Consider the following 12,945-nt stretch of genomic DNA (forward strand, 5'->3'; position numbering starts at 1 on the left):
TCAGTCACATTCCTGCTCAATACCAGCCCACAGATTTTTCAGGAGGAGTGGGTGAGGATACATAAAGAGACAACGTTCTCAGACACACTCCCAATATATGTTAAGAGAAAAAAATCGGCCCTGGCGTGGATTCTCATCCCATTTGAAGCCTGCTCAGTTAGAGTCAGTTTTTATAAATAAACAGAATCAAGGTAATTTTGGAATCTGGACTTATGCCAAGTGTCTTCAAAATCTGATCAGACCACATTCAGATACCAAAGACAGAGAAAATCATAAACCTGCACCTCCTGCCACAGGCCAGGGGCACGGAGTTGTGGTGGGAACCCAGTGGTTTTGGCGTCCGTTGTTAGATGGCCGTGCATCACAGGCCCCTTTTTTACTAGGCAATAAATACTTCTGCCTTGTTACCCTCAACATGCTTTCTAATTTTTTTACTCTAAGTTTCTTTTTCATTCAATTCTTAAACATTTGTATTTGAGGGAGACCTTAGAGGGGCACGGACAGAATTTCATTAAGATGGACAATGACTAATTCAAAGACACACAAAGACATACACTGACATTTTTAAGTGGATGTGCCTGGCAGCTCATGAGGTCTACTATAACATTAAGTGATGGTTACCTCAGCATCAAGGTCACATGGACAAGTCTGCCTCTAACACCCTGAGCCTAAGTCAGTCAACTTACAAATGTGGTCAAGTCCTAAAAGTGTGCAGGGCATCTACCGAATTTAAAAAGCAAGTCCTAAAAGTGGGCACTAGGTTTCTCTTTTCTATACAACAAGATAGCACGAGGGTTCTCCAAATGCTAATTTCAGTAACCAACAATGCCAAAAAAAAAAAAAAAATTAAGGTCAGAAATTCTAATTACTCAGATAAAATATTTCCTCATCAAATATTCAGTTCCTGGCAAATATGACACTTGATATTCAGCTTTTCTATTTTTAGAAGACATTAAGTCATGTCCCAAAACACAAGCTCTAAAGACACAATCAGCAAGCCTGGAAACTTGCAACAGGCAGGGGGCCCCTTCGACTCCACATTAGGAGAAGTTCCACTGAGTTTTACAGCCCCATTTGTAAGCCAGTGAAGACCATCTATTCCTGAGGGTTCACTGAAGAGACAGCACTGCAATCTTTCAGCTCTGGGGCTGGAGATCAGGATGCAGCCATTTTTATTTCAATCCTCTAAAAGAGGCACAGAAACCTTTGAGGAAATAAAAGCCACACAGAGCAACCAAAAACAGCTTACACTGAGCCCAGGCCCCTGGCAAAGGGCAGGGCAAATCCACCCAGGCACAGACACCTGAGAATCAGCACAGCAGGCCCCTCCTCCAGAAGACCAACTGGAAGAACAGGTGAACAGCAAATGTACAGGCCACACAGCATTGTAAAACTCCAGTACTAGGGGAAAATAATATATAGAATTCATGGGTTTTTTTCTCACAATTCACTTATCTTTCAGTTTAAAATTTTCCTTTTTTTTTCTTTTTTCCCATTTCAACTAGTTTCTTATTTTATCAACTCTTTGTTTTTTACATTTACATTTTATAGATATATTCTTCATTTTGGCTTCCTTTCACTGTTCAATTTTAATTTTGTATATATACATAAGTTTTGCTTTCTTTACAATTTGGTATGTAGTATCTTCTAACACACAGACCAAAATTCACTCGGGATCAAGTGGATCACCCTATTCTGTCCACCCTGTGGGATGATATTCTCTGTTACCCCCATATACACTTTTTTTTTCTCTTTTTGTTTTTTTCATTTTTTTTTCTGGTTTCTGACCTCTTGGGATTTGTCTAGTGTATTTCACTTGGGTCTTAGTTGATATTCTTGATAGTACTTACTTGTTCATCATCCATTCTTCTCTGGACAAAATGAAGGAGGAATTCACAACAAAAGAAAGAACCAGAGGTAATACTCTGCCACAGATCTGATCAATATGGATATAAGTCAAATGTCAGAGATGGAATTCAGGATAAGTATAAAATTAATAGCTGGGTTTGGAAAAAGCAAAAAAAAAAAAACCCACTAGAGAATCTCTTAGTGCAGAAATGATACCTAATCAAGCCAAAATTATAAATGCTTTGAGATACAGTCTAAACTGGATGCTCTAACAGCTAAGGTAAATGAGGCAGAATTAAGTAACATAGAAGACAAGTTGATGCATAGGAAGCTGAGGAAAGAGAGAAAAACAACTAATGAACCCTGAGGGGAGGCTTCAAGAAATCAGCAAAGCCATAAAATGAAAAATATTTGAATTACTGGAAACCCTGAGGGAGATGAAAAGAGAGAGGGCCACAGATATATTTGAGCAAATCATAGCTGAGAGTTTCCTTAACCTGGGGAAGGAAACACGCATTCATGCTAAAGAGGTAGAGAGGACTCCTCCCAAAATCAATAAAAATAGATCAACACCCCAACATATAATAGTGAAGCTTGCAGATTTCAGAGATAAAGCGAAAATCTTGAAACCAGCTTGAGACAACAGGTTCCTAACCTACAGGGTAGGAATATTAGACCAGCATCAGACCTATCCACAGAGACCTGACAGGCCAGAAAGGGCTGGCATGATAATATACAGGGTAATAAATGAAAAAAACATGCAGCCATGTTTATTTAGCTTGGATAAAATATTGGATACTTTATCCAATACTTTACCCAGCAAGGCTGTCATTCAGAATGGAAGGAGAGATACAGGGCTTCTAGGACAGAAACTGAAAGAATCTGTCACCACCAAGCCAGCCCTGCAAGAAATATTAAGGGGGATGCTGTAACTGAAGAGAGAGCCCAAGAGTAATATCAACCAGAAAGAAACAGAGACAATCTACAGAAACAGGGTATTGTTTAATAAAACCTGTATTGTATTACAGGTAATACAATAGCACTAAATTCATACCTTTCAATAGTTACTCTGACTGTAAATGGGCTAAATGCTCCAATCAAAAGACATAAAGACATATTGGATAAAAAAGGAAGACCCATCAATGCTGTGTACAAGAGTCATTTTAGACGTAAAGACACCTCCAGACTGAAAGTAAGGGGGTGGATAAGCATTTACTATGCTAATGGACCTCAAAAGAAAGCTAGAGTAGCAATCCTCATATCAGACAAATTAGATTTTAAACCAAAGACTAGTAAGAGATGAAGAGTGACACTATATCATACTTATAGGGTCAGCTCAACAAGATCTAACAATTATAAATATTTGTGTTCCTAATTTAGGAACAGCCAAATTAATTTAATTTTAATCAACCAAATTAATTTAATAACCAAAATTTCATAACCAAATAAAGAAACACATTGAAAATAACACATTTATAGTAGGGGACTTCAACATCCCACTCAAAGCAATGGACGGATCATATAAACAATGGACAGATCATATAAGTAGATGATCAATAAGGAAACAAGGGCAGATCAACTCCACCCAGGCAAATGAGACACTGGACCAGACGGACTTCACAAGGCATATACACAGCATTCCAACCTAAAACAACAGAATACACATTCTTCTCAAGTTCACATGGAAAATTCTCCAGAACAGATCACATACTGGGTCACAAACCAGGCCTCAACCAATACCAAAAGATTGGGATTATTCCCTGCATATTTTCAGACCACAATGCTTTGAAACTTGAACTCAATCACGAGAGGAAATTTGGAAGAAACTCAAATTTAGTTAAAGAGTGTTAAAGAGTGTCCTATTAAAAGATGAATGGGTCAACCAGAAAACTAGAGAAGAATTAAAAAGATTAATATCCTTTAGGTATAAAAAGATTCATGGAAACTAATGAAAATGAAAACACAACTGTTCAAAACCTCTGGTATACAGCAAAGGCAGTCCTAAGAGGGCAGTACTTTGCAATACAAGCCTCTCTCAAAAAATTAGAAAAATCTCAAATACACAAGCTAACCTTATACTGAAAGGAGCTGGATAAAGAACAGCAAATCTAGCCTGAACCAAGCAGAAGAAAAAAAGTAATAAAGATTAGAGCAGAAATCAATGAAACAGAAACCAGAACAATAGAACAGATCAACAAAACTATAAGCTGGTTCTTTGAATTAATAAGACCTATAAACCCCCAGCCAGATGTATCAAAAAAAAAGGGAAAGGGGGATCCCTGTGTGGCTCAGAGGTTTAGCACCTGCCTTCAGCCCAGGGCGTGATCCTAGGGACCAGGGATCAAGTCCCACGTCGGGCTCCCTGCATGAAGCCTGCTTCTCCCTCTGCCTGTGTGTCTCTGCCTCCCTCTCTACCTGTGTCTCTCATGAATAAATAAATAAAATCGTTAAAAAAAAAAAGGGAAAGGATCCAAATAAAATCATGAATGAAAGAGGAGAGAGCACAACCAACACCAAGAAAATACAAATGATTTTAAGAATATATTATGAGCAACTATATGCCAACAAATTAGGCAACCTGAAAGAAATGGATGCATTCCTGGAAACTTATAAACCTCCAAAACTGAAACAGGAAGAAAGAGAAAATCTTTTTGTTTTTTTAAAGATTTTACTTATTTATTCATGAGAGAGACAGAGAGAGAGAGAGACAGAGAGAGAGAGAGAGGGGCAGAGACACAGGCAGAGGGACAAGCAGGCTCCATGCAGGGAGCCTGACATGGGACTCTATCCCGGGTCTCCAGGATCAGGCCCTGGGCTGAAGGTGGCGGTAAACCACTGAGCCACCCCATCTGCCCAGAAAGAGAAAATCTTAACAGACCCATAACCAGCAAGGAAATTAAAGCAATAATCAAAAACCTACCAAAAAACAAGAGTCCAGGGCCAGATGGCTTCCCAAGGGAATTCTACCAAACATTTAAGGAAGAAATAATACCTATTCTTTTGATGCTGTTTCAAAAAATATAAATGGAAGGCAAACTTCCAAACTTGTTCTGTGAAGTGAGCATTAACTTATGATCTCCAAATCAGACAAAGACCCCATTAAAAAGGAGAATTACAGACAGATACCCCTGATAAACATGGACGCCAATATGCTTACCAAGATACTACAAATAGGATCCAATAGTACATTAAAAGGACTATTCACCATGATTGGGTGGGACTTATTCCTGGGCTGCATGGGTGGTTCAACATTTGCAAATCAATCAGCATGATACACCACATTAAAAAAAGAAAGGGCAAGAACCATATGATCTTCTCAATTGATGCAGAGAAAGCATCTGACAAAATACAGCATCCTGTGGTTATAACTCTCCACTGTATAGGGATAGAAGGAACATACCTCAATATCATAAAAGCCATCTATGAAAAGCCCACAGTGAGTATCATTCTCAATGGGGAAAAACAAAGCTTTCCCCTTAAGGTCAGAAACATGACAGAGATGTCTACTCTCACTGCTGCTATTCAACATAGTACTAGAAATCCTAGCTTCAGCAATCAGACAATCAAAAGAAATAAAGGGCATTCAAATTGGAAAAGAAGGGATGCCTGAGTGGCTCAGCAGCTGAGCGTCTGCCTTTGACTCAGGGCGTGATCCCAGAGTCCCAGGATTGAGTCCCACATGGGGCTTCCTACATGGAGCCTGCTTCTCCCTCTGCCTATGTCTCTGACTCTCTCTCTCTCTCTGTGTCTCTCATGAATAAATAAATAAAATCTTAAAAAAAAAAATTAGAAAACAAGTCAAACTCTTACTCTTCACAGATGACATGATACTTTATGTGGAAAACCTGAAAGACTCCACTCCAAAATTACTAGAACTCATACAATTCAGCAACATGGCAGGATACAAAATCAATGCACAGAAATCAGTTGCATTTCTATATACTAACAAGATGGACGAGAAATTAAGGAATCGATCCTATTTACAATTGCACCAAAACCCATAAGATACATAGGAATAAACCTAATCAAAGGGGTAAAGGATCTGTACTCTAAAAACTACAGAATGCATATGAAAGAAATTGAGTAAGACACAAAGAGATGGAAAAACATTTCATGCTCATGGATTGGAAAAATAAATATTGTGAAAATGTCTATGCTACTCAGAGCAATGTAATCCCTATCAAAATACCATCAACATTTTTCACAGAGCTGGAACAAATAATCCTAAAATTTGTATGGAACCAGAAAAGACCCCAAGTAGCCAAAGAAATGTTGAAAAAGAAAACCAAAGCTGAAGGCATTACAATGCCTGATTTCAAGCTGTATTACAAAGCTGTGATCATCAAGACAGTATGGTTCTGTCACAAAAACAGACACACAGCTCATTAGAACAGAATAGAAAACCCATAAATGGACCCTCAAATTTATTGTCAACTAATCTTCAACAAAGCAGGAAAGAATATCCAATGGAAAAAAAGACAGTCTCTTCAGTAAATGGTGCTGGTGCTGGGAAAATTGGACAGCCACGTGTAGAAGAATGAAACTGGACCTTTTTCTTACTCCATACACAAAGATAAACTCAAAATGTATGAAAGACCTAAATGTGAGATGGAATCTATCAAAATCCTAGAGGAGAACACAAGCAGCAACCTTTGTGACTTCAGCCATAGCAACTTCTTGTAAGACACATCTCCAAAGGCAAGGGAAACAAAAGCAAAAATGAACTATTAGGACTTCATCAAGATAAAAAAAAAAAAAAAAAAAAAAAAAAAAAAAACTTCTGCACAGCAAAGGAAATAACTGAAAAAACTAAAAGGAAACCTACAGAATGGGAGAGGATATTTGCAAATGACATATCAGATAAAGGGCTAGTATCAAAGATCTATAAAGCACTTTTCAAACTCAAACACCAAAAAAACCCTAAGAATCCAGTCAAGAAATGGGCAGAAGATATGAACAGTCATGTCTTCAAAGAATACCTACACCTGGCCAACAGACACATGAAAAAAATGCTCAGCATCACTTCTCGTCAGGGAAATATAAATCAAAACCAACGATGAAATATCACCTTACACCAGTCAAAATGGCTAAAATTAACAAGACAGGAAACAACAAACGGTGAGGGTGCAGAGAAAGGGAAATCCTTTTACACTGTTGGTAGGAATGCAAGCTGGTGCAGCCACTCTGGAAAATGGTATGGAGATTCCTCAAGAACTTAAAAATAGAATTACCTTGTGACCCAGCAATGCACTACTAGGCCCCAAAGACACAAAAGTAGTGATCCAAAGGGGCACTTGCACCCCCAATGTCCAAGCAGCAACGTCCACAATAGCCAAACTGGAAAGAGCCAAGATGTCCATGGACAGATGAATGGATATAGAAGATGTGGTGTGTGTGTGTATACACACACATATATAATGGAATACTACTCAGCCATCAGAAAGGATGAATACTTACCACTTACATCAATGTGGATGGAACTAGAGGGTATTATGCTAAGCAAAATAAGTCAAACCAGGAAAGATAATTATCATATGGTGTTACTCACATGTGGAGTATAAAACAGCACAGAGGATCATAGGGGAAGGAAGGGAAAACTGAAGGAGAAGTCATCAGAGAGAGAGAAAAACCATGAGAGACTCTTAACTCTAGGAAACAAGCTGAGGGTTCTTGGAGGGAAGTGGGTGAGGAGATGGGGTAATTGGGTGATGGGCATTAAGGAGGGCATGTGATGAACACTGGGTGTTATACGCAACTGATGAATTACTGAACACTACATCTGAAACTAATGATGTACTATAGGTTGGCTAATTAAATTTAAATAAAAAAATTTTTTAAAGAGACTTTTTTAAGATTATTTATTTATTTATTCATGAAAGATAGAGAGAGGCAAAGACACAGGCAGAGGGAGAAGCAGGCTCCATACAGGGAGCCCGATGCGGGACTCGATCCCAGGTCTCCAGGATCACACCCCGGGCTGAAGGCCGCACCAAACCGCTGAGCCACCCGGGCTGCCCTAAAAGAGACTTTTTATTTTGATTAATTACTAAGCCCAACAAATGGGCTTCAGGGTCGGAATTAGTTTGAACCTAACCAAAGCACTGAAATTCCCTGCAACCATTAATGGTTCAGGATTTAGTATATGCCTGAAGTTGACTCAACCAACTTCAATCAGATAAGATCCAACTAGTGACTGAGGAATAGCACTTACATTCCATGGTTAGAGAGGTTCTCCACTGCTGAACATAAACAAAGAAACAAAAAACAAACAAAACATGTAGCCCTTTTTGCCTTAAATCAATAAAGGGAACCAAATTTAGGATGAACTGATGCTGTATGTGGTTTCAGGAGGCTGTGTACTAAGCATGAGAGATTGAGAACCAGCATCTTCAACAGGATTGTTTTTGCTTGCAGAAAAAGGGAGGAGAAGCACAGAGAAGACCATGGATATTAATTAACTACAAACATTGTGCAGTTTGTTGGAAATCGTTCAGTGTTATGAAATCAGATGACACTGAATGCAGAAGGTTAACTGGTGCCTTATTCCTCTATCATGCCAGAGTTATGGGTGAACTGCTGGAAATTTTTGAAACTTATACAAAAGATTAGTCTTTCGGCCCCAATTCCCATATGAAGTTCCTTACATACCATACCACAATGACATGAAGCCCTCAGTCCTCTCCCATATCTCAGTAGAAAATATTGCTAAGCTTGACCATAAAGACAGTAAGCAACACTTATCAATAGATGTTTTCAATGACTTCGTAAAGATGACAAGAAGAGAAGCATGGCTGGTGTGACATCTATGGAACACCAAGTCATCCATAACACAGTCTCCCCTCAATAAGACGAATACCTTGGCTAGTACAGAAACTGCAGCCCCAATTCACAAAGCCCCTGGCAGTTAGTCATATAGTGAACATGAGGTAGTTATGAGACAAGCATAAGCCAGAGTCAACAGAACCTGCCAGAACTTTGGCTGCCTCTCCAGCTTATAAGCAGTGAAGCCAGAAGGCAGAATTCACAGACCCAAGAGGTTTTGTAGAAGAGAACTGCCTGGCTGCCAAGCAATGAGTTAGGCTACACTGTCCTTTAAGCGGATGCTAGGAGTCAAAGATCTGTCCAACACAGATTACTTCCATCCACTTGGTTTAAAAGTCAAAAGGAAAGCAATAATTAAGTACCTTATCACACTGAACTCAGTAAAAGGTGAATTGTATCCAGCATTAGGGAGCCTCCAAGGTCTTTGCTGGATGCGGGATGGAAAAAGTGAAACTTTCTAAACTACAGGATTTGTTTCCTGGATGAGTGGCCTCCTAGATCAGAAGGGAAGAATGGAGAAAGGAGTTATGCTGGCTTCAGAGAGACAGTTATATTCCAGGCTTACTGAATGGGGTCTTTGCAGGTCCGTGGGTTTCTCTTCCACCTTGGGAGAAGAAGGTGGGATCTGTGCTCAGAGTACTGCACAACACAAATTATAGCTGTACCTGTCCCTCTATCAAGGGACTTGTTTCTCCAGAAAATGGAAGACAAGTAGACTTAGGAAGAGCTTATAACCCCCAAGTCAGAGAAACCAGAACCGCCAGAACTTCTGTAGAGAAGTGAGCTCACATAATTCCGGGCTATGAAGCTAAGTATAGAGAGTGAGGACAGACCAGAGGAAGGCTACTGCCAGGGTGAGAATCTGTAAAGCACAAGGAACAACCCAGGGCTGGGATGTGCCACTCATGGCTCTGGAGAGTCCAGACAGAACAGAGGTAGCTGAACTGGGCCCAAACATAACGCTTCTGGACATAATGGGAAGAGAGCGTCCTGGGGGCTCCTGGTCTTCAAGCTACAGCAAACCCAAGCTTAATTAATTTGAGAATAAAGATGACCCTGGGCTACTGAAACAGAATTATCTTCCCTTCACTCCAGCAGAGCAGAGCCAGGCAAATCAGTGTAGGGTAAGAAGGGAATAACAACTCTCTCTTCTAGTTCCCCTTCCCCTCCTGCCCAACCCTTCCAAGAATGGAGCAGAGAGAGTGTGTGGCCCTCCTAGGCATGTCTGGCATAGGCTGGGGGCAGGGCATCCCTGCCTGGTATTCTCAGGATGGGTCCATGGGTCCAACACACATTTTAGTTGGAGATAACAGAATCCACTCTGGCCAGTTCAAGCACAAAGTAGACTCATTAATACATATAATATCTCACAGATTACTGGAAAATCAGAATAAAGATATTCGAGGCTAAGACTCCAAGGACAACCTCCAGATTTATACTACAGAAATGGGTAGCCGAGGAGCTGTGGCCTCAGCCATCATCAGGAAGCTATTCTTAGCTGCCAGCCTCCAAATGACCCCTCCTCTAATATGACCTCTCAAGTCAAATGGACCAGCATATGTTGTCTCTTTCTCCATATAACTCAGTTCCCAAAAACGATTTTACACAGTGCATCAACCTATTAGAGCTTACCTCATGTAGCTGCTGTCTACTGGGAAGGAAGGCTACACAACATGGAGGTGTTATTGTTGTCCTTTTCTGGATTCTACATTGGGAAGCAGGGTCTTACATTGTAAAAACTTTCAAATGTCAAAGGAGTAGTCAATAAGTGTTGGCTAGTCACAAATGACAAGGTACAACTATGCTGTATTTCTACAATCGGCTATAAAGTTTCCCAAGACTCAAAACCCTAGAAACAGTGTATCTAATGTAATAAATAACAGAAGCCCTTCCATCTCTGATGATATAAAGGCCACAAATGTTTTATCACCTTTCCATTCCCTAAAGAAAAAAAACATAATAATTAACCTGAAGCATTTGAATTAAGAGTCTGTCAACAATCATATTTCTCCTGAATTACAACTTAATTACCTTTACTTTTCACATTGAAAAAAGCATTATTGCAATTATACACACAAATAGCTAGGTATGGATATCTACAGAGACTCTGGTAACTGTCCTTCTTGTCTGGCCTCTGTTGAAACATATACATCGACATACATAATTTGCCATCAACTCCCATCCTGGGCATGTTTACTGATTCATTTTCTTACTGATGATCAAAGGCATACTTATAGCTAACTAGATCCATTAATAATAGTAATAACAACTCTGGAGGTAGAGTTCTCAGAGTACTTATATGCCCTCCCATTGGGCCCCCAATTTCTTATTCACTGTATTGCAGGTGAGGAAAAGAAAATAAAGAATGGTTGAGTAATCTGTCTGAGGGAACTAGTAAGTGACAGAGCAGAAGCAAGAATCTCAGATATTGACTCCTGCTCCAGGTCTTCCCACTCTACCACACACTGCCTCCAGCAGCAAAACTCACTTGAGATCCATCAATTACCATACTCCGTGAAATAAAAGTTGACCTGTATGTGCATGCGCACGTACACACACACACACACACACACACACGCACACAAAGTCTATAATAAGTTCTTACTTGTTTACAAGTGGAATACTAAGGGCCCAGCCAGCAGCAAAGTCTGGATATTTAAAAATTGTAGGATTTTCAGAAAAGGCATAATGGTGAATTATTGTAGATTCTTCATCATGTAATGCTTTTCCTAAAAACCATTCCTGTTAAATAAAGATATAAAATGTCACTTTCTTATAAAGAAGACGTGATCTCACACACAACACACACACACACACACACACACACACACACACACACACTGGAATATCACTTCACCATCAAAAAAATGAAATCTTACCATTTGCAACAACCTGGATGGAACTAGAGGGTATTATGCTAAGTGAAATAAGTCAATCAGAGAAAGACAATTTTATGATTTCACTCATATGTGGAATTTAAGAAACAAAACAGAAGATCATAGGGGAAGGGAGGGGAAAAATAAGACAAAATTAGAGAGGGAGACAGACCATAAGAGACTCTTAACTATAAGAAACAAACTGGGAATAAATAAATAAATAAATAAATAAATAAATAAATAAATAAATAAATAAAAATAATTTAAAAAAGAAACAAACTGGGGTTGCTGGAGAGGTGGGGGTAGGGGATGGGGTAACTGGGTGATGGACATTAAGGAGGGCATGTGATGTGATAAACACTGAGTGTGGGCAGCCCCGGGGGCCCAGCGGTTTAGCGCCACCTTCAGTCCAGGGTGTGATCCTAGAGACCTGGGATCGAGTCCCGTGTCAGGCTCCCTGCATGGAGCCTGCTTCTCCCTCTGCCTGTGTCTCTGTCTCTCTCTGTCTCTGTGTCTCTCATAAATAAATAAATAAAAAATCTTTAAAAATAAATAAATAAATAAACACTGATGAATCACTCAGTGGCACTCTACCTCTGAAATGAATAATACACTATATGTTAATTAATTGAATTTAAATAAAATAAATAAAAGTAAAATGTATTTTGAATGTATATCCAAAAAAATAAAAACTGAAAATAAATAAATGTCACTTTCTTTCATTTCATATGTGAAATGGCCATTTCACATATGACCCAAAACAAAGTCATATCATTAATTTTAGCTAATTAAGTACTCTGGGTGATATAGAATTAGCATGGGTTATTACTTTCTAAAGAATTTTAACAAAAACATAATTAATGCTCTATGATAATGAACATGACATAATCTTTACAAAGAGAGTAATTTAGTTTATCAACAAGATGAGCAAAATATTAGTCATCATTATGCCATAGTCATATAAAAGTGTATTTTACAGAAAATTCCATACCAAAATGCTATTAAGGCAAAGAAAACAAGTGTTCCTTTATGCCCTACTGAGGTTTACAAAGGAGAATCTGAAAAATTCTTTCCAGAATTAGTGTCTATCTTATTTATTTATTCATTCATTCGATTAACATTTATTATTGTTATCAATTCACATTTGACATTTATCCCACACCAGGTGGGAACGCAGCTTACACAATAGCAGGGAAATAGAAAATCAGTAAAGTAGGGTCAGGTGGTGACTGCAGTATGCTAGGATAAAAATAAAACCAAGTGCCTGGGGACTTCCCTGGAAAGAGAGAGAAACCTCTCGTGAGCTAACAAATGAACTGAGAATAAACAATACCAAGGAGCCAGCTAGGTATAAATCTGGGGAAGAGCCATCAAGGCAGTTACTACAAAGTCCCAAGGT

General features: G+C 39.1%; 1 protein-coding gene across 1 annotated transcript in view; it reads right to left on the reverse strand.

Annotated features, from left to right (window-relative positions):
- The window catches only part of B3GLCT (beta 3-glucosyltransferase), a 124,667-nt gene that overhangs the window by 61,985 nt on the left and 49,737 nt on the right, over positions 1 to 12,945 (reverse strand). The window contains exon 7 of the mRNA XM_035718567.2: positions 11,276 to 11,412. Within this exon, the coding sequence (XP_035574460.1) occupies positions 11,276 to 11,412 (137 nt within the window). The remainder of the gene's footprint in view (positions 1 to 11,275; positions 11,413 to 12,945) is intronic.

The sequence above is a fragment of the Canis lupus genome, chromosome 25 (genome assembly GCF_003254725.2).
Source record: "Canis lupus dingo isolate Sandy chromosome 25, ASM325472v2, whole genome shotgun sequence".
Lineage (NCBI taxonomy): Eukaryota > Metazoa > Chordata > Mammalia > Carnivora > Canidae > Canis > Canis lupus.